Raw genomic sequence first — 23,559 nt, 5'->3', positions numbered from 1 at the left:
TTTTCGATTATCACAGGTGACCAACAGGCTCGTTATGATTATCAGACAATGATATGTACTCCTTCGAGGTAAGGTTAAAAAATTAAATAAATTTTTACGGTAAGTTATAAGATGTCACTGCTAAAAGTGACAGCATTACAATGACGATAAAGCAGACGCGTAAGAACAATATACATGGTATTATTGAATGCGCGAAACATATTTGTGAAAATATTTCGACGAATAAGGTTGCATGAAAGTGTAAACAGAAACCATCTACCATAGCTACGCCACATTTGAGCCTTTTTGGAAAGAGAATCCAAACTACGGCGGTCTCATGTGGCTGCGATTAACTGTTCGTTTTTGAGCTTTTAAGAGCTTGTAATCACATTCCCACATATTTGGCAGCTACAACACAACAGAGTAAGACATGGTGAATCTTTTGATATCAAATAACTGTAATGTGAATTTTGTTGCAATTCAACCTTTAAGGACACAGCAGCTCAAACCTAAGCTGCTTCTGAAGTACATGTATTCTGATCTTGTATTTTATATATCCACCAGATATAATGAGACTGAGATAGCATACGGTAACGATGTAAAGGCTGCTGAACTGGTACATGACACACTGATTGATTGCTTGTCTGCAGATGACACAACACTCCTCCGAGTGACCATCAACATTTGACAGTGAGTTACATAAATATTTTGCAATCGGTTATTGATGCAATCGGTTCAATCTAGCCATTGGGAAGCGTGCCAAAAACTTGCTGAGACTATAACTTTTTAGTTAATGCTCAATTAAGATGCACATCTGCATTCCTGAACAGTTGAATACCCTTTTGGAACTCAAAGGATCTAATTGTATATAAAAGAGTTTGGTACTGGAACTCGAAATGCTGAACACCTTAATGAGGTCAAAGGTCAAGCCAACTAAGATGCTAATAAGATGTTAATAATCTGATGATGACACTGAACCAGTTATTGCTCACGGGCAAGGGTACGTTTGGTTGGTCCACAAAGTAAGTTACATGGATAACACACAAGTGACTCATTTGGAGAAGGAATTTGTTTTGCTCACTTGTTTGCTGTTCTCTTAGCTGTCTATTTTATTAATGATTTCAAATAGATTAACCGAATGCTGGGTTTTCTTGGAAAACTTATTAAATTACTTAAATACGTGTTGGCAGGCTAACAGCAAGTGGCAGGCAACTCTCATTACCTTTCATTGTTTATAAGCTGATTTTTAATACCCAGCAGTGCATGTATAACATGTGTCACTCACACAACATCACACTTGTAGCGGTGCCCACTTTAATGCAAACAACTGCTTTTGTAGTAACCTTTTGAGAAAGAGACTATCACAGTCACTCTTGTCATAAGCATGAAGATGTTCTATAGAGACAAGAGGGGGTAACTGCAAATTTAACCACCTCAATCGATGGACGTAGCTTGATTGGCCCTGTAGGAATTTGGACAAGTATGAGGTGGGTGATATTTGTATCATTTGATTTTTTTGAGATTTCCTACTAAAACTTTTATTTTCTTTTCTATATACAAAATTTCTCAATTTTGGTCTGTCTGTGTATTTGTCCAGGTATAGCTATTGAATTCTTGGAATAATGAATCCGTATTGCAGAAGATTTGATCTCAGACCCTCTCATTAGCCAATCCGATGTACTACTAAGTTAGCTACCCAAGCTTGAGTTTATTTAGAAAATTTTACAGTGTCTTTATTATTTTAGTTAACAGAATTTTAGGCCATGCTTTTGATAGAATTTCCAACATATTTAAAATTCCGATTAATTTTAAAAATACAGTATTGTTTTGTCCTTGAACTTTTCTGTCACTGAACTTAATCAACGCAAACCTCTGTGAGTTTTGGGTGACAAAAAAGAAAATAAAACATTCACTTCTAAAAAACTTGCTTATGCAGCAAACCAACCATACTGCAGCATAATAATCTCTTTATGCAGCAAGCCTGTGTCTCATGTATAAAATCTATATCCATCATTGAAGTCTTGGTAAGAGGGTATGGATCTGCTCCAGAGAACTCAATCCTTGTATCGTCAATAAAACTACATGTACTCTACAATATAATGAATATATAATCTATACATATTTCTCAGTTTGTATCCAGTTTGTTCCAGTTGAAGCTATTAAAATCTTCAAATAAATTATTTGTATCGCAGAAGATTTGATCGCGAACCTCTGGTTCCCTAGTCCCACGCCCTACCAATTTAGCCACACAAGCTTGATATATTCTTTAGGCGATATTGGTCACTATATGGGAGCCAATATGCTACGCTTTTGGTCAGAACGCAGTCATGAGAAGCCGTACCTCTCATTAGTGAGCTTACTCAAATTTTCTTTGGCATTGTGCCAGGCTAACAGCAAGTGGCAGGCAACTCTCATTACCTTTCATTGTTTATAAGCTGATTTTTAATACCCTGGCACGGCAGCTAGTGAATAAATATAAATAGATTATAGAATCTGGCTCCTTTGGAATTGCCTGCGCGCCGTTGTGCACGATTGGGATAAGTGTGTGCCATTCCTGTTCTACTTACATCTTCCAACAATATTTTAAAAGAAATACCGCAGTGTTCAGCTTGATAAACGCGCATGTTGGCATACTAGAGTGCATCCCTAAGTTCTCATATCCTCCATATGACGTTTGTGTTGCCGTATGACAGCGTTATTCGTTATAAGTTACAGTGCACCCCTTGATTATTATTACCCAGTAATACATTTCTTGTCTTACGATGTGGAACACGAGGTTTTTTCGAACTCCCGTTCTTTGCAGTACGATGTCAACTAAAATTTCTCAAACCTTGAGTTTAGCAGTCAGTGTGCTGAATGCATCGCAATAATGAAGATGCCAATATGCTATTCGCTGAAATTTCTCTCACAACGCGAGAGATATGACGCTCACTCTCTCACTTGAGTGTTATTCATTAGAAGTTACGGTGAAAACAAAATTGGACAATGACAAATTGGAGTTTTGTAAAATACATACTGAAACTTTCATTTCAATTAAATATAACATTAATGTTATACATACGTCTGTCTCGCAGGTATGAACTGCCTACAATAAGTACTGCACATAATACATTGTAATATTACGTTTTATTGCTGATCATAACCACTAAATACACAAAACTTACTGTAGGTAACCATAGTTACTAAGATAAACATACTACAGTATTTTGTTTCTAACTTTCAATATGTAGGCCTACAGTAAATACCTATTTTATATCTGTACTGCATACCTACAGTATACAGTTACTGTATACTGTAGGTAAGCAGTACAGATATAAAATAATTTATATATATATATATAAACAACAAAATTTTATATATGTACAGTACAGATATAAAATACCTATTTTATATCTGTACTGTACATATATAAAATTTTGTTGTTTTCCACTGGAGGTGTTTGCATTAGCTAATTACTAAGGGTTTTTATACCCCTTTATACAACATTTTCATTTTATGAATGTATTAATGAAATTAATTAATATCGTCTGGAAGGGTTCACTGCATAACTAAGTTGGGGTTTGGGTCAATAATGCAATAATCCTTTGATCAATAATGCAAAAACCACGGACCAAGATCTTTGCAAGTATTTCAACGTTCAAGGCTGTGATAACCGTATTATTGCTTTTAAAAATGCATTCAGTGTTGAGTGTATGCTAAAACACTACATGGATTTGTTCACTGTAAATACCATGCGAATCATGTATCAATAAAAACTACCAATAAAGGTAATAAAAAAGGTTGGCGATAATTATGACAAGGAGTTTCCACCATTGTCATCACGGAACAGAGCGTTTTAGATGGAATTGTGGTCCCGAGGAGAGCTGAGATAGGAAGTAATGAAGTGACTATCAGTCGGTACTCGTATTTATAGGCTGCTAGCGTGCGTAATAGAGTTCTCTGAATTTATCGCCGCCGTTAATTCAAATTTGAACAGTCAATTATAATGCGCTCGCTTAATACATGTTCATTGTAGTATAATATTATATGTATGTTTTATATTAGAAAATTTTTATTTTAGCCATTTATCACCATATTGTTTTAAGATTTGCATCTTACTACATAAATACTCAAAATATTATAAATACTCATATTACGTGATTAGTTAGTGACAAATATTATCGTTTTTGTATTCGAAATATTTTATTGTGGTAACGGTTGACCTAATTATTGTGCAGCCAAGCAACTGTAGATTTTTCGCTTGGTTTGCTATAAAACCTTTCAGTTTTGTCATTGCTGTTCTGTTACTGCTTGGTACTGTGAGATATAACATCAATAATAATACTGCGTTCTTTACAATAGCTCTGCTTGATTTTCTAGGCAAATAGTGTAGAAAATTCTTGTCACTGTTTTTGACTTTAGCATTGTAATACCTATTAGCCAGCGTATCATAGCTGCATTCACTATAAGTCCTATTGACCGAACATCAAGAATTATTGCGATTGGCTTACAAGGGTGTAACTGTTGGGAAAAGGCACCATCGAGTCTGTTTATCGGCTCATCGAGTTTGCGTGAACTCGCTCTTGAGTTGGGAGTCATCTATCCTTGTCTAGTAAACTTTACTTCACAACTTTAATTTAATGATTGCACGCAGGATTAAACACACATGTGGCGTACTCAATACCACCATAGATAAATTTTGCCATTTGGTCAAGCCTACTTCAAGTATGCTTAGAGAACACAGAAGCTTTCTAAAACAATAGCATAAGGCAAACCACGTAGCAATTATAGACAATTATAGACTAAACCAATATGACTTTACACTGCATGTAGAACTCTCCATGCAAAGTAGCAATTTGTGTGATGGATAGGCCAAACTATGAGGCCATGATTACACCTGCCAGATTACCAGGTATTCTGGCCATAGCATCCGTTGAAGATTTAGTAGCTATCGATTAAGAAGAGGAAGTTCAGACCAGAAGGCTGTTTCCCCTAGAGTGATAACAGTGCCTTCACCAACGCAAGCGTTTCTGGTGACAACAAGGAGCGTTTATGCCACGCCCCTTTTTTGTGCTAGTCAATTGTAGTGATTGACTAGATCAATAACATCAGCCATGAGAATGTTTAAACAATGATAATGAATTTCCACAGTCAAGATAGTAATTATTGCTCATATTAAAGAAATGATGATTATAGTTTATTACTCTAATATATGCTTATTATTTAAAGCAATTCAATACCTACATGTGCATAACTTGCAAAGGCACTGAATAGATAGTGTCAAGTAAGTGAGTTAATGCAATCAGTTACTCATAGATAAGATAGATAGTCATACTGGGGTTGTATTACATTGGTGTGATGGGAAGCTAATTGACTGCGATCAACTGAAAGTAGTGACATTGTATGGTGATAGTGATTCATTGACACCACAGTCCACAAACAGCCCTTGCATGTAATATTTGATTTCAATCAAATACATAGACTAGCTTAAAGCAAGGGTGTTCACTAGTTAGTGGAAATTCTTGGTTGATGTAAGCATAACTGCTCGACCTTGTGGTATACACCGTTAACTTTTTGTCTCACCCACAGGAAAGAGATATCTACCTCTGTGCTCTCCAAAGACAAACCACTCAGTCATGGTGTTACTGAACTTGTCTGACAGGAACTAGGCAGAACCTAAGGCCTGGTTAGACCATTCTCTGCCATTCAGCCAAGGTTTACCAACTTCTTTGTGACAGGAACTTGAGAAAACCCAGACCTGATCAGACCATTCTCTGCCATTCAGCCGGGAGTGTTCATAAACTTCTATGAGACAGGAACTTGGGGAAACCCAAAGGCATGGTCAGACCATTTTCTTGCCATTCATCCAGGGTATCATAAGGGAAGGATTATCGTAAACAGACCACGCCGAACAATCTGAGAATAATTATTATCATTGACAATGAAATTGGCAAAGCTCTTGCTCTTCTAACTCTTTTACTTATCGTTTAAAAAAGATAACACGTATTATAACATTTTGTGATTCAAAACAGTTTATTCTGCATCCCAATACATATATATATATATATTCCTGGTGTTTATATATTATCAGCCGTGAGAGAAACGATCTTTCCTTCCCCTTCCCTCCCTCTGCAATCCCTCCCCGGAAACATAGTTGTAATGTATGAATTAACTTTGTAGTAACAACTGTCCGAACTAGTTTTAGTAAAGTATTCAAATTCAGTGGCAGTTGTTTGAAAGGAATGAGTTTCCACTATTGTACATTGGGAGTGTTTGGCTTGTAGGTAACTCCCCTTGATCCATGTGCGAACTAATAAAAGGCCTAGGTCTGTGTTTCTTCAGAGGTCTTTATTTTTAACCTAGCTTTCACTTGACAATTTAGAGACAATCATATGAAGACATCACTGCATATATATATATATTTGTATTGAGTAATTTGTCCTGAGCACAAAAAAACAAAATGGCCACCGCGCTCCCATGGTGACATAGCAATATGGCAGCGTGCTATCACTCTAGGGGAAGTTAACTCTACAGTTCAGGCTATGTAAACTAGTTATGGCTAGTTAGTTGAACTAGTTAGCGGGCTGTCCTCAAAGAAGCATTCCTATTTTAGCAAGGATGTACCATAAAGGGAATTGTCTTCCTGGGCCAGGATGCTGCAATATGTAGTTTTTGATAACTGTATGAAAACCCATGTAATTATGCAGCTGTTTTTGTAGAGACAGATTCTCAGTGACATGCAGCAGATACACGTATATCAGAAAAAAGAAAGAGTTGCAGGCCTTTGCAATAAGGCGAAGCTAATATAGAGCGACAAGGGAGACGAATTCAACTGCAACGCGTGTGCTGCACATTATAATAATAATATAACTGCTGTAGGGTATTGCTAACCCAGAAGAGATGTAAACTTCAATACGAGTCAGATGCATTAGAAGAGAAATATTCTGCAAGGATAGACAGCTAATGGTGGCATGCTGCAGAGACCTGATCTAAACATAATAGCGAGTAGACATTTACATGACAAATACTGGAGATAGTTCGTAATGTGTCAGAAGAACATGGCTGTATCAATGAAAGTTGCGTTTATTCTTTAATGGTCTAGAACTTGTACAAAAAAACTAGAAGTTTTCAGGTATTAAGAGTTCTAATGTTTCCATTTTAACTGTCTGAAATATAATTGTATAATATATCAATACACGTATTAAATTATTTTGTGCACTTCATTATTAGATTGCATGGCAGTTATTAACAAGCATACCCAGGTCCAACACTATTTGGTCTTCTGCTGAAGATTTACAAGAATTTAACACTTCGCATTTCCGCTTTTGCTATTACTTTCAAATCTAAGTGATGCTGTTTTTTGCAAACTTGCCAGTTTTCAATTGCATGTCCTATCATTGATTACGTACAAGAATTGGCAAATGAGAGACCAGGTGAAAATGAGTGCTGCAATTTGTACATTCACCCCATGTCTACGTCATTCTACAAATACAGTGATACATAATTTGCTGAGAGCGTAGAAGCAATTATCATGGAAAATGCAAAAATCAGGCATACTGCTGAAGAGCAACAGTGAAATGGCCTAGCTACAATAGGCCAAAGATGCTCCTTTACTCGTCAATCCAGTTAATGATTGGATTTACATCAATTCAACTGTTGCTAGGCTGAAGGATTTGCTAGTTTACTATCTACAACTAGATTTTGAGTACAATTGGCTCCTAACGATATTTCACGTTTTGTAAACAAAATGTGACCATGTAATGGACACACAGTACTAAGCTATGCTAGCGGACATTACAGATGGGAAATACATTGTATATGTGTCAATTATAAAGATACCACTCATTAGGTACTAAGGCTATGGTAAACCCACTCATCTACTTTGCATCCAGAAAATGCATTTCAGCTATGAAGAGGACTACAATAGGGGAGGACAACCATTGCTGCACAATATTAATTGATTTTTCGCATTCAAGATAAGTAGAAAATATACCATTGCCACGAGGGATGAAAACAACCGATAAAACACTTTACAGGCATATCTAGCCATTGAAAACTGGCAAAAAAGTTTATCAGCAATCGAATGAGTCCGAGTTCTGAAACTACAGCAGCTGGTTTTACGATGTTCTTACGACATTGACTAGAGCAAGTCAAATCCTACAACAAGATGGATGCTCAGCAACACCTAGAACAGATAACTGTTCCAGTTCAATGCTGTATGTTTGCGTATAATTTCTTAAAAACTAACAGGTAATGTAGCATTTCACCTAATACCTCATTTACTACTAGTTTCCGCGTTAATTGCTATGTTCACATATCCTGCTACCATCTTAGGGCATAACTATCTATGTACCCTAGGACACTTATGTATTCGCCTCATCTAACTTTCGCGTTTTCGCGGAGTCATCCTCTCGCGAAAATTTCATGTGCGAAACTAAACTATCATAACGAACGAGCGAAAACGCAAAATTAAATAGCTTTGTTCATTGATAGTCCAAGAAACAAATGGCAACAAGCGATCAAAGTGCAATATCGACCTCGCCCACACCATTCTACTTGCGGTTCACAATTACAAACTAGTCCCAAATAGAAATTTTTTCTTATCGGTGAACCAGGCCCGTATTCCCTGGGGCGGCTGGCCAGTCCCAACTTTTTAGGAACTTTCCACGGCTAACTAGTCAAAATCGGATAATTCGCCCTCGGATAAAATGTAACATTTCATCTCAAACACAAGGTTAACTCGAACGGATTTGTTTGGTCAGTTCCCACGCAATGATAAATTGCTTCAGATAACTCGACCTCAACATCATTTATTCAAAAAGTTATTTGCCCAATGGCTATGAAGACGGTTTTTTTCGCTGTAGAATATCACTTTATTCGAAGCCATAGAAACAAACATCAACTTTTAGCAGTTCTTAGGTGTCGTTATTATCATCATCAGTGGCAAAATATTCTTGTTAACGACCTTTATAAAGGTTTGCAAAATATCAAGTTTTACCAAACATCCGCTTGGCCATGTCCCATCGAAAGCGTGAAAACCTCCGTATGAACTAAATAAAATCGGCAAAATTGATCTTTGTTAAAACGCTCAAAAGAAAAAGATGTCTTTTTTCTGAGCGTTTTAGCTGCGATCAAGTTTTGCCTATTTTAATTTAAAAACGTCTCGTCAGTCACATCACTTAAAACTAAACAAATCTCAAAAAATAGAAAAATGTTGATACTTTCCGATAAAAATTTTTAAAACTTCACACGATAGGCCCGGCTGAGGCCCTACATAAGAAAAACCTGTTGAAGGCTTACACTGCCCACTCAACACCCGCAAGTGTTCATAACTAGTCGCTTAACATTAGCCGCCCCAACTTGCAACCAGTGAATACAGGCCTGCGGTGAACTGAACCTGAGGAATCTAATTATGTTTGTTCCACTGCATTTATTTTCACATCACTATACTTTCGCACTCATCAGAGCTGCGAAATTAAGTTGCAGTGAAATTTTACTATGTATGCTACTCATGAAACTAAATACTAGCGAAATATAAGTGTCCTAGGGTATGTTACTATCAGTGAAAAAAGTACCTACACACAATGTCAAGTGCAGTTAAAGAAATGTAGGTTTTTCTTTTTTAAAAAGATAGAGGAGAACATAAAGAGTCCATCTCCTGCAGCCAGCCAACAGCACTGAAGATGAGTAGACGGAAAGCTGCTCCAGCGGAAAGGCGAGTCAATAGGCTGTGATCAGCACACCTACACTGCGTCAGCACCCCACATTCTGCTGCCTGCCCCGCACCAGCAATACTGCAACCACCGCCCCGCCGTCGTCGACAGCAGCTACATAATCATACATAAAATTATATTTATTTCATAACTACTGAAGAGACAAATGGAGAGCAGGAATTCAAAGCGTAATGCACATGACAATACAAGTATATTACAAGGAGTTATTCTAGTTGTATCTATAGGGCCGCAGTGGTAAATGTAATAACCTTTATGTACAGAAGATAACTGCGCAAGGGGAACTGCCTGCGGCAACCAGTCAGCAACTCCCAGAGTTTGCAAGTCACGAGCGCGACCTCGACCTAGTGTTTCCTTGAGGGCTTGCCGACTCTCTACCACCAGATTTCCGGTCTGGAGAACCAGAGAAGCTCTTCTCCCGAGACTGACTGTGCCTGCCCCTTGATCTGCTCCGGTCTCGACCTCTGTCCCGGCTCCTCGGCTCAGGGGAGCCTCTGTCAGACCGCGAGCGACTTCGTGATCTGGAGCGGTCTCGCCGAGAACTCCTTGAGCGATCCCGCCGAGGACTTTTTGACCTTGAATATGACCTTCTGCGCGACCTGGATCTGCTCCTTGAACGTCTTCTGCCACGAGACCGTGACCTCGACCTAGAATATCTGCAATTATGATGCTCTGTCTAAAACCTGAAGTTGCTAAGATGACCACAGCCACTTGGAAATGTCGTTACAAATGTTACCACATTTTTAGAGAGCGCTGAACTGGTCAATAAATCGACAGAACAAGACTTTCCCTTTTTTTTAACTATGAAAGCAACCATCGTAATGGCTCTTTTTGTTAACTGTTGAGAGCCAAAAACTACTTTGTTTGCCGACAGAATTGACCAACCCAGTGTCACCGAAAGACCTGTATAGCCACAGCGTTAGCCTAAACCTGGTGTTTAAAACATTAAATTACGCTTCATCTAAGCTAGCCATTTTGTGAGCGCTATGTTCTTCAAACACATCTTCCGTCATGCAAAAACGCCCACCTTCTACGCCTGTCATATCCATAGTAACTTCCTCTGCGCTCACCAGTGCCTCTTCCTCCTTCTGGTCGACCATACTTAGCTAAAGCGACACGCAGGTCACGACCATCATAGCTGCGGCCATCCATTGAATCTATCGCATCTTCTGCGTCTCGTCTATCGAAGAACCTGAAAACAAGAGAAATGTCATGAATTTAGATACTTTCAGATTACAATGACAAGGAGGTGTGCTATAGCATTAGGATTGTTCTACAATCTACAAATCTACAATTTCACACATAAAGGGTATGCAGATTCCAATAATGTCGCCTTCGCAAATGTAGAATTAAGGCCCACAGAGTTGAGTAGAATTTGTTGAGATATTGTAATATGTTTAAACGCAGAGCCCGTTGAGAACCTGACAAAGGGTGGAAGAGCTTTTCTACAGGCTAGCTAGAGATGGTGTCTCAATGAAAACACTCAAAAGAAGGCAATGGCAAACCTCTGTTGAAACCTGCCAAAAACAGTCATGGTTAGAAGTGGAGGAAACATGATCGCAGGACATTGTATACATTAGAGAGCCCGTTGAAGGCACCCAAAAAGATAACAGAGAATATTCTGAGAGACTTGTGCAATTAAAATACTGAAATCATTAGATATATGCAAGATGATTAGCGTTATAGAACTCTCATAGTCAGCAGCCATCAAGTTCAAATACTGTGTGTTGGGCGCGAGTAAATGGAGACAAAAGCTCCTCAATGTAGATTCAATTTAATAGCTAACAGTGTCAGGAGAATTAATATTGCAAATACGAGAAAATACGAAAATGAACCTTTCAACAAACTCCATTGAACAAAGCGATAAAACCTACTGTATCAAACAAGTAACCAGCTTTCCTCAGACAAAACTGAGAATGCATGCGGAAAATAGATTTGTTTAAAATTTAACATGAAACCCGTTCCCTCTCAACTACTAGTGACAGCGGCTGTTTGTATTAACCTTCTAAGTTGATGAGAGTTGCGCTACGAGTGACGCAAATACCTACCGCGGTACTATGAGCTACAAGCCCCTCATGATAGAAATTTTTCATAATTCAAGCCTGACCACTAGCTTGGCAATTACTATAAAAACAGAAGCACTTATTTCAAAAATCTTCTGCTAGGTTGCAGAGACATTCTTTATTGGTTTGTGTTGGTTAGCATCATTTGTTTATTGTACCATAATAGGACATTTAGTGTAGTTTGTTTGTGACTTGGTAGACAGTAAGATAAAAATGTATTGACAAGACTATTAACGACATTTCTAACGATGATATTAATGACACTGCAAGACTGGTTCGTTGCATTCCGGTACTATTTGAAAAAACAGGCAAATGGAAGCCTTGCTAGCATAAAAGGGTTAAACCATAACTGTCACGTACAGCTTTTATTGTTGTTTTTCTAGGTAAATCAGACACGCTGATTCCGATTTTGTATTCAAAATAAAGATTGATCAACTAACTTTCAAGGTCATTTTAGGCTATTGAAATTGATGAGTGTTTAAAACCCATTATTATATTTATAGATCAGACAAAACATCCCCAACTTCCGCTACTAAAAAGCTAGGATACATCCCATTTTTATGGGCAGAGCTTGTTAGGCCGATTGTGTCGTTTGCGATACCGATATTGAAGCGCTGTAAAAAAGCTTTCATGACTTTGAAAGATAGTTGACCAATATTTATTTAGAGTACAAAATCTTAATCATCGTGTCTGATTTACCTACATGTAGATAAAATGATCAAAGCTGTAAATGACAGTTATGGTTTAATATATATCTTCTGAAAATTCTGAGCAGCTAGTCGAAAAATAAACTGCCATGCTCTATTTGAATGCCACTATAGGGGAAGGATGCTCAAATTGAGGATTTACGGTATATTCATGGAAATATAGGTTAGTTTCTCTTATTAAATGTCTGAATATTTTCTTTACTAACTCTGTGTCCTTTTCCTACATATCATGCTAACAAAAAAGGGGAATCTTTGTCTAATACAACATACGACCTGTTAATTCCTTGCGTACCAATTTAAAAAAGAGGCTTCATAGGAAGATATCTTAAAAGAAGACAACTTCCTGATAACCGCACGTAATAATAATCTCAGTTTTAATGTTTCACTGATGATTGACTCAAATCTTGAACATTCATGAATATGTGAATTCATGAATACATCAAAAAGTATCAACAGAGAAACCCAAGACAGTAAGCATTTTTTGAAACTTCATTTTGCTCAAGCAATGGCAGTGTAAATAAATACAGTCAATCGGGTCAACATATTCCTGCGCATCAGTACCACAAGGATGTTCTTTAAAGGTTGACTTGCAATAAAATTCACATTACAGTTATTTGGTATCAAAAGATTCACCATGGCTTACTCTGTTGTGTTGTAGGTGCCACATATGTGGAAATGTGATTACAAGCTCTTAAAAGCTCAAAAACGAAAAGCCGGCGTAGATTGAAATCTCGTTATTTCGATGACATAGCCAAGAAAGTTGGTTATCGTCTTGTCACGTGATGTTCTCACGTGAAATGAAAGGCCAATAAAAAGCTCAATATAAAACTTATCGTAGCACTAGTTTATGACAAACATTTCGGGTTTTACCGAAGACCCCGTATCAAATATAGACGCTCGCAACTTTACAGTTTTGTTTCTGTTTGGTCTAATTGCCAAGTCGTAATCTGATCATGTGACCCAAAACTTCACAAATAATTTCTGCAGCACTTTTCGATAATCACAAGTGACCAATAGGCTCGTCATGATTATCATACAATGATATGTTATCCTTCAAGCTAAGGCTAAAAAATTAAACGAATTTTCAAGGTAAGTTATAAGATATCATTGCTAAAAGTGACAGCATTACGATGATGATAAAACAGACGCGTAAGAACAATAGACATGGTTTTATTGAATGCGTGAAGTATATTTGTGAAAATATTTCGACGAATATGGTTGCATGAAAGTGTAAACAGAAACCATCTCTCACAACTACGTCACATTTGAGCCGTTTTGGAAAGAGAATCCAAACTACAGCGGTCTCGTGTGGCTGCGATTAACTGTTCATTTTTGAGCTTTTAAGAGCTTTTAATCACACTTCTACGTATTTGGCACCTACAACACAACAGAGTAAGACATGGTGAATCTTTTGATACCAAATAACTGTAATGTGAATTTTGTTGCAAGTCACCCTTTATGGCAATTTACACTCCGAGATACTAAATTATCTCGTACACCTGATGACTATAGGACAGAGCAACTCTAGCATATCCTAGAATCCACTCTCTTTGGATTTTTTCATACAATCTGCTCATTATAATTTTACCTGTAGACTCAATAATAACAGTTAGCCTTAGATTAAAATACTTTATAACATACCCTAGGACAATTATGTATTCGCCTCATCTAACTTTCACGTATTCGCGGAGCCATTCTCTGGCGAAAAATCATGTGCGAAACTAAACTATCGTAACGAACGAGCGAAAACGCGAAATTAAATAGCTTTGTTCATTGATAGTCCAAGAAACAAATGGCAGCAAGCGATCAAATTGCATTATCGATCTCACCCACACCATTCTACCTGCCGTTCACAATTACAAACTAGTCGCAAATTGAAATTTTTTTTTATCGGTGAACTGAACCTGAGGAATCTAATTATGTTTGTTCCACTGCATTTATTTTCACATCACTATATTTTCACACTCATCAGAGCTGCGAAATTAAGTTGCAGCGAAATTTTACTCTGTGTGCTACTCACGAAACAAAATACTAGCGAAATATAAGTGTCCTAGAGTAGCTTTACTATTATAACTAAAGCTTGTTAAAATGCCAACTTCCATTTTTTGAAGATATGAGGAAACCATTACGCATGTTCCACGCTTTTGCATATACTTTGGTAACCCAAATGTGACTAATTAAGCTAAACAAATGTTGAACCACTGAACAATTCTAACTAGAAGACAAAAATAAGACTCAAATCTGCCACCTATGAGCAATGCAAATGAAATGTGTAGCCTGAACACTCGGAACTAACCTGATGAATGCAAAACCTCTACTCTCCATCGTGTATGCATCACGTGGAATGTAGACATCTCCGATCTCGCCAAATTTACTGAATGTTCTTTTAAGGTCCTCAACCGAGGTTCTGTAGGTCAAATTGTCCACTTTCAATGACACCATACCACCGATCTGTGGCGGACGACGTGACATGTTTGTAGTTGTAGTTCCAGAATCCTGTATGTGATACACCATTATCTAGTGAGCCAAATAACAATGACATTTGTATCTGATCAGTCTTTGAACATAGAAAGCCTCTGCCAGTTATGAAGGATTTTTATGTCCATACGAAAGTATGAACTTAATAAATGCAGATGTGCTAACATTTCCCGAGAACAATCATCATAACCCTAGTCACAAGAAGTTACAGCAATTTAGAGCATTATTAAATTGAAAAAAACACAAATAAGATAAAAAAATGTTTGTAGTACGCTCAATGTACTAAATATATACCATTCGGTTCAGACTGACGGAAATTTATAAAACTATGTTAACTCTTGGAGTACCATGAGCCGCGTAAGTCGGATAGTATTCAATTTTCCATTGGATACTTTTTTTGTCAATAGGGTCATTTCAATTTAGTTTAGACTAACGGAATTGCAGGAGTATTAAAATCAGCTTATAAACAGTGACAGGTAATGTAGTTGCCTGCCAGTTGCCATTAGCCTGGAACATTGCGAATGGCTAATTTGAGTGAGCTAGTATTGCTAAATTTACTAGTAAAAGCAAGCATAAAATGACGTTGCGGCGTAACGCAGAGCGGTATGCATATTTTCACCCAGATAGCGATATATACCATCCAATGAATCCATCGATCTCGCGTAGCTCAATGGTTAACATATTGTCTGTTTGTCTGATTGATTGTCTGACTTTAAATTTAAATGCGTTATCGTATTTTCCTCTTCCAGATGCCATGTTATAAATGTACTCCTTGATCTGGTGCTTGTTTACTGTAGTATGCTGAATGTCGTCGGGCAACGTGTGCGTGTGACGACAGTCAGAGATAGTCAATTTGGTGAATGACTGCGTAGCTAGTTTAAATTACTGTAGAGCTTCTATTTTAACTCCACCTTTAATTAAATGCTACCCCTATTTGACCGCCACCCTGAGCACTGTTCCATGTAAGCATGGTTTGTGAGCAAATGCGCACTGCCCCCTGTATGTCTGCGCACAAAATATCTGAGCTGCGCAGAAAGTAAAAATGCATCCAGTATTGAAAATAAACACACAGTTAATTCGGTATTATCCAACATGTAATTAGCTTTTCCAGGTTGTTATTTGATTCTCATGCATTCACATCACGGCGTTGTTTACTGGCCTCAGTGCCTGTATGTTTTTGACCCCTGGTATTGCAAGCAGAGGAGGCTGGGGAGGCTGCGCAACCTGAGGCCAGGTATTCTTTACCCATCATAATAAGGGCAAAAAGAACTGGCACATCCAGTCAGCAAGAAAAAATGTGGTTCGTTTAAGATGGAAAGGCTGTCGGAGTATGTGCAAACGGAAGACAAACTAGTGAAACTTGATGAAATTTTTCTTTTTCGAGTGAGAACGGTCTACTCTGTAAAACGTGTTGCAAAACTAAAGTAGAAAGCATGTTTTTGGAGGGAAGGTGTGAAACAAAGATGGGGCCATCAGCCTGGGCAAAGTGTACAACCATTAAAGAGAAGAGATGGAGAACAAGGTAAACTTTTAGTTCTGAATCAGTGTCGAGCGCAATTTTTTAAAAATAATAATTATTAAACATCATTGGTGTAGATGTTAGTAAAACAGTTGTAACAGTGCAGTTCAATATTTTGCAGATATAGTTCAATAATGTTTCACGAATTACAACACACATCATTGCGCAACATGTTAATGTTTCAAATTTTTTCTGAAATATTTGCAGGTCCAAAATCCTTCCAGAGCAAGAGCTACTCACAATAAGGATCCTTACACTGTGGAAGAAGCTAACAGATGCATCTGAAGAATAAGGTGAAATTTCAGTACTCAGTCACATCTGTGCTTATCTGGTGATGTTTACTAAGACATTTGTGTGTATTGATCAGTAACTTCTGTAATATCAGCTAATGTAATAGGACAAATGGCAATTAAAATTTGGTATGTATTTCTTCTACAGGCAGCGTTACATGAGGGGACTTCCAGACTACAGTTGGTAAATTAAACCCAGTGAAGAGCAGCACTCTCCAAGATCACACTAAGACAGATCACCACAGGACACGTTCACATTGCAGTTCATGCTTTGCCATAATTTATACAAACCATTGTTAAAACAGCTAAGTTAATATTTAGTTACAGTTAGACCTTTAGTTATATATAGTTATATTTAGTTAGACCTTTAGTTACATTGCTTTTGAGTTTTTTACCGAAAATGGACAAACACGCCGAATTAAGAAGTACTTTGATAGAAACTATGGTTGTAATGTTGTCTTGTTAAAACATGCCACTTAATGTACATGATGAATATGATACTGTGTGACCACAATTTGTGTTGTCCATGGGACCGTGCAGGATGTTTGTGTATTTGCTCAAACACAAAAAAATCAGAGGGAACATTGACCCTGAGAGAAGGGTTGAAAAATAGAGTGCCCACTCTTTAATTGAACCCCACCTCCATTTGACCACCACTTTGACATTATTTGATCTTTATGAGTCGATAATATTAATTGAACAGTGGAAGTGTCCACAAAATCGTATTAATTATGAATCATTTACATCAAAAGCATAGATTAATTCTCTCATTTTTCAATTCCACAGCTTTTCATTTTTTTGTTAAGACTTTAAAAACAACACCATAGAAATAATTTATCACTGTCTCAGGCTAATAGTACTTAATTGTTCAACGCGGTCTTGATACTTCAAAGTACATGTATATAAAAAATGGTTCACATTTACGATGGCAGATGAATGGCTAGTTTTAGGGTAAAGGTTACGTTTAGCGACCAAAACCTTTACGTATTGCGTTTGTGCCAAATGCAACGCGTAAAAATATTGCCCTGCCAACAAATTGTTTGAACGCTGATAACAACTAGTTTAACAGCGCTGTGGGATTGAGGTCAGAAGACATTGTGGAAGGTATTGGACCACCAGAAGCTCGTTCCATCGTAAGCAACAATCAGAACGCAGCTATCCGAGCAAACAATGCAAAATTTTTTTGCTTTAAAAACTTTAATTCTTATTTCTGCATAATGTGAGTATGGCTCTTTTATGTCACTTGTTCATGAATATATATAATATGTATTTGTAGCATTTGATCGATTATCACTATGTAACTGATAAATTTGCAGATTATTAACATATTGTTTGATAACATTCTTGCAGTTATCTTAACACAGCTTACAATGGATCGATGCTCATAACTCTTTTTCTATTGAACATAAAATGTTCGTTTTGGCTGCAAACTGTAGCAAACATAGCAATGAGTGCACTGAACTTTTATTTTTATTGTAAAAAATAGAAATAAAATAAAAATGTGCCTTCGTATTTAGAATGAATTAAAACATAGAAAGCCCTAACAAATTGCAAAGCAAGGCACAGGCTATAATATCAATACAGATTAATGCAAGCAATAGATAACAACTGCTAGAGATATTTTTTGCTTCCCAATGCATATTTTATTTGAAGATCTTTGACAAGTTGGAGATAAGTTAGCAGATTTATTGCAACCAAAAAGTTTAACATCGTTCCACCGGAAGAAGGGGCAAAATATAAGCAACATTCACTTCGCCTGTTAAAAGGCAAAAATTATCTTCCCAAAGTTCTGACCAGCCATTTGAAAAACCCAATACCAGCCTCTATTTGAATGCAACTTCCAATTGACCGCCACTAGAGAGAAAGGGTTGAAAAATAGAATGCCAAGGTATTGAAAAAAAAAACTCATGGGAATGGAGTGGAGACAACCCTTACTTCTAGCGAATCTGTGCTAAACCCAATGCTGCCGACGATACAGCCTGCTGAACACAGCAGAAAGAAGCTGAAACCAACTCACTTGTTATCTAATTATTTGTTGCAATCTTGTCTGAGCTTGCTGCTAGTCTTTTAATAAAGATCAGAAATTATATTTCTTCAACGAATAAATGATTTTATTATAGTAGTAATATTATGGGCGTTTTTTAAAGCAAAACACCAGCTGGCTTGCTTGCCTAACAAATTGCAGAAAGCCTCCTTTGATAACCGGAATGGCCTCGACATTTTGTTCTTGTTCAAGCTGGTCAACTAAATCGCTTTCCCGACTGCTGACTTGGTAAAATTTTCCCATTCGTAACAGTAACATTATTGAAAGAAAACTAGCCATTGCAGTGCAATAATCTAAAGTCTAACAGAGTGCCCATAAAATGTTACATATACTATGTAGAAACAATGCGTTTGGGAAACAGGAAAACACATCTGGATAACGAAAAAGACTAAATACAAGATATTATCCCGAGCAAAAGTAACAACATAAATGAAAAAAATATTACTTGAATGACTTTAACAGCTAGTACTTGATTGAAACAGATATTTAGATTATTCTGACAAACAATTATGAACATCAAGAAATCCTTCGAAAATGCGAACAGCGAAAATAAATTTGTTAAAGATTGTTTACTGCGCACGAATTTTCTATAATTCTCGATAAATGGTGCATGTCATCTTCTCTTCAGCCTATTGTAAATGAATGCTCATGGAGTTGCTTTCCCTAGGCCTTTGAAGACCATCACTTATTTTATAGTTTGCTCATTAGAATAACATTAGCAATTATTTTAGGTGTACTACAACGTTCAATTAGAGGTTTCACGGTATAATATAATGGCTTAAACTTTAGGAATAGGTTTGCAGTAGTTCACAAATTCAAAAGCTTTGAAAAAGTCCAAAATATTCATGTCTATTGGATGTCCTTCGTCAAATAGATAATAAATGTGATTTTAGCGTGAACTAGCACAACCTCATATGATATATCTGGACGAAAGCCATGTTGAAAAATTGCACTGTTTAAAAGAACTCATATAAATACGAAGCAACTGTGTGTCCTCTCTGTTTGCAAACAATAGTTGTTAAAGAAATTGGGTCTATAGTGAGCAATTAATTGCTCACTTCCTTAAAAATAAGCAAAATTTAATTTAGCTTTCAAACTGAAGAAGTGTAGCAATAGACAATGAATAAGCAAATGAATCCGTCGGGGATTTTTTGTTATGGGAGCAGAAACTTTTGGCACTTCGCTAGAAATGTTATCGGGTCCCTATGTTTACTTCTATCAAAGTTATTGGGTTAGCATTGACCTCACCCCTATTATCAAAATCAAGATCATCAACACTAATAACAGTTACAAGTTTGATTTCAGCCACAATGGACGGTAACCATCTAATCCATCAACGGTAACAAAAGTTGACACCGTATCCTTGTCACAAATTACTGGCTACTTCCATCGTGCACTACCATTCATAACTACATTAAAGCAAATCCTGTTATTTTTAATTTTTCTAACTAAGACTAACGAAACCTGTCTTTCTTTTACGCAACTATAATCAGCTTACCAGTTACTATAAATAACAAACTGCAACGAGTGAACAAAAATAATCCACCTCAGTTCACGCACGCGCGAAAAAAGGTCAAGGTAATATTCAGTTACTCCTCTGTAACGCTTGCGGTTGTATAGTGCGGTCTCGCTAGTCGTACAGCCATTGAACTTAAAACCCCTGGAATGGCAAAAGGTCATTCGCGAGTACGGAAATCCGGTCGACGCCATTATCAGTTAATGTTCAAGTTAATTTCATTGTGTTCAATGTGAGAAAGAAATCTAATTTCAGATTTAACAGCTATGGAAGGTCACGAATACACCGCTCAATCAAAGGAACAGACTACTGAGATTGCTACTAATAATTTATGTACGAGAGATAAGGGTGTAGGTGCACAGTGCTATTGCTATTCCACGAACTGCAAAAACCGCAAGAATGGACTTTTAAAGGAAAAGGCATGACATTTCACAAGTGAGTCACTTCTACTACTAGTTCTGTTACTATTGCTCAAGTCTACGACTACTAATAGTTGTGCTACTACTAGTTAGTACTGCCACTAGTTAGTTCTACTACACTAGTCACTGGGTGAGTGAGAGTCGATCAGTGTCACTACTGAGTGTACGAGTTTGACTGTATTTTGTCGGCCTTTAGATAAATTTATAAGCTAGTGAGTGAAATGTTCTTCTTTCAGAACGAAGGTTTTTTATTATTTAAATTTTGAATTTTTTTTATATTAATATTTTGGAACTACAAACCATTAGGTTATTTCTAAATATTTATATTTGAAGGAAGTGTTTGTCGTGCTTATAATGTTATTTATTGTTGTACCTGGATCTAGCTAGCAGTAAGGAGATAAGAGTAATAATACTATTGTTATTACTACTGTTGCTAACTAACTACTACAGTTTCATTTTAATTTTTAGATTTCCAAACAAAGCAACTGAGAACTCCCGTTATTTACAATGGTATCGCAACCGCAGAAGGGTAAATAAGCCTGATCCTTGAGCACTTATCTGCAACGAACATTTCAATGATCCATGTTTTAACAGCAGGTTAAAACGTTCGACTGAAGCCATTTAAAGGTAATATTTTTCAATGTTGAATGATACTTTTCAATGATTAAATTTAAAACCATATTGTCAAGCACAGTGCTGCAAGGTTGCTCAACTTAAAGTAGCTATTATCTAAAAAAAATTTAGAAACCTCAAACAGCACCCAAAACAGTGACAGCTGCCACAGCAAGTGCCTATGAATATGTCTGCAGCTTAGCAGTTGTGTGATCTGTTCTCTGTGATTCTTCATCTTCGTTTCTGGGATTTAATGTCCAACGCATAAATTATGCTGTCCTTTTTATCAAATGTTAATGTAATGTGAAAATTGCTACATTTTCATTTTACATAGCGATATGGTAGCATTTTGAGCTGTTTTATTTTCATTTATTTTATTACTTGTATGGTTGTTAATAAGGGTACTATGTTTATGTGAATAAGACATTCATTTTTGTTGATTTTATGCAATTGTTATAATTGATGCTTTTGTTTAGGGGGTTGGAATAATAATCCTACTGTTACTCAGTTTAAGGCTACCTTCGCAGACTTATCATCAAATGTGGTGCAGAATCAGATGCTAGTAAGACAGGTAATGTTACTGCTCAAAACGAAATTCTCATCATACAGGCTACTCCAGAAGTTGATCAGTTTGTGGAACTCAATGATTTCAGATGTCAAATTTCTGTTATAGGTAACAGTATAGTCTATATAGCTGGCTACATTGTGCAAAAGCTAACTAAAGTGCTGTCGTGACATTGGCCGTCAGTTGCTGGTTACCACTAAGTCAAATATCCAGCACCGACATCTCTATACTCTACTCAAGCTACAAAACAATGGAGGATTGGTGCGTCCATCAGACGATGTCATCAGGATCCTGCTAGTTGCAGATCAATACTTTCGTATTCATACAAAGCCAGATCCACTCCATTGTGTGGTGTATTTTATCAGTAGTGTAAGGTCTAGTGATGTGTTATGCTTTGGGAAACACCTTACGGATACGGCAGATGGCATATCCAACCACTGCGTCATTGATGAAAAACTTTATTCAGTCGTTTTATGATCTCCGACAGCATCATTATGCTAAAATCCTGCACTCAAACTGCAAGGTGCATCTTTGTGGCATACAATACTAAAGTAGTACTTTTTAAAGGCCAGTAACAATATAATCACTGTAATATTCATCTGCAGCTGTTGTTGTGCTGTTATTCCTAATCTAATTTAGTTCTAAGAAACTGATGCACCTTGGCTCAATATCCACTCCTATACAAATCTCCTTTTACACAGTTTCTGTAACGTGTATGTATAAGTTTAATCATCTGATTACACTAATTCCTGCATTTCCTTGTTTGCATTATTTTGATTATTCTCTATTACAACGGTTTTTAATTTCCGTTCAGTTGTTGCAGTAGTTCATTCCATCTTTTACAGATACTGTATTATACATATCATACATTCATAAGCTATTATCACTTAAATCTTGAAAACAGTTTCTGTTTTGGCAGCATACCTATGTGTTGTTTTTATCGAAATACTTCATGTGCTAAGTTTTTCCATATGCATTTATGCATATGTAATATAAATTTTAATATAATGGAACAGTTGTCATTTGCCTGAATATATCATTTGCTGGGTTTATGCATTTGTAATACAACAGTTTGTATGAGTAACATATGTGGTCCACGAAAATCTATTATACATCTACTTATCATTTGATATATCTTACTCAATATGTTATAAATAGGTTTTCTTCTATCAGGGCACTCCAAACGTTGTGTAGGAGTAGCTTTCATTAACACCCAGCTGGAAAATAACTATTCAACATGTACATTTCTGTCATTTTTCACCGTTTGTTTACAAACGGAACTAGCATTCGATTAGCTCTCCAATATGGCGCATACGTTTACGTATTATTATCAACGTAAAAGTCACGTGATTGCCATTCCAGGGGTTTTAAGTTCAATGCGTACAGCTATGCGCTTGTATACACCCATAGATACCTGTAATAAACCTGTTTATTATATCTATGTATACACCCGTTCCGAGTAGGCTTTGTCAATGCCGAATGACTTGGATATAGGGAGTTTCTTAAGAAAGACTTTTTAGCAGCTGACGTTTTCACGCGGAAAATTTAGTACATGTATACCTTAATGAGCGTTACCGTTCGTCAGCCAATCATGTGGCTTGACGAAAGTCTTTTTCGCAGTGACGTATGGAGGCGGGAAAGTTAATAAAAATTAGTG

General features: G+C 36.9%; 1 protein-coding gene across 2 annotated transcripts; it reads right to left on the bottom strand.

The window, feature by feature from the left end:
* Window positions 1-9,793: 9,793 nt before the first annotated feature.
* LOC137388912 (serine/arginine-rich splicing factor 2-like) lies at window positions 9,794-20,355 on the bottom strand. Of its 2 annotated transcripts, none has more exons than XM_068075403.1 (4): window positions 20,289-20,355; window positions 14,756-14,955; window positions 10,717-10,881; window positions 9,794-10,345 (listed from the first exon to the last, which is right to left on the bottom strand). In XM_068075403.1, the coding sequence occupies exons 2-4, from the start codon at window positions 14,929-14,931 to the stop codon at window positions 10,015-10,017; spliced, it is 672 nt and encodes a 223-aa protein (XP_067931504.1). In that variant the 5' UTR covers window positions 14,932-14,955; window positions 20,289-20,355; the 3' UTR covers window positions 9,794-10,014. The 2 variants fall into 2 exon arrangements, with proteins under 2 accessions (XP_067931504.1, XP_067931505.1); XM_068075404.1 differs by having other exon boundaries at window positions 9,794-10,336.
* Window positions 20,356-23,559: the final 3,204 nt, after the last annotated feature.

This window comes from Watersipora subatra, chromosome 2 (assembly GCF_963576615.1).
Source record: "Watersipora subatra chromosome 2, tzWatSuba1.1, whole genome shotgun sequence".
Lineage (NCBI taxonomy): Eukaryota > Metazoa > Bryozoa > Gymnolaemata > Cheilostomatida > Watersiporidae > Watersipora > Watersipora subatra.
Note: the sequence above shows the minus strand (reverse complement) of the source record. Positions and strands in the feature narration are given on the sequence as shown.

What these genes read in the sequence shown, in the direction of transcription:
- LOC137388912 (XM_068075403.1), bottom strand. Translation starts at nt 14,931, where the DNA reads ATGTCACGTCGTCCGCCACAGATCGGTGGTATGGTGTCATTGAAAGTG. An exon ending in AGAGGTTTTGCATTCATCAG is followed by an intron (nt 10,882 to 14,755) that starts GTTAGTTCCGAG and finishes TCTTGTTTTCAG; the next exon opens with GTTCTTCGATAGACGAGACG. An exon ending in GGATATGACAGGCGTAGAAG is followed by an intron (nt 10,346 to 10,716) that starts GTGGGCGTTTTT and finishes TCATAATTGCAG; the next exon opens with ATATTCTAGGTCGAGGTCAC.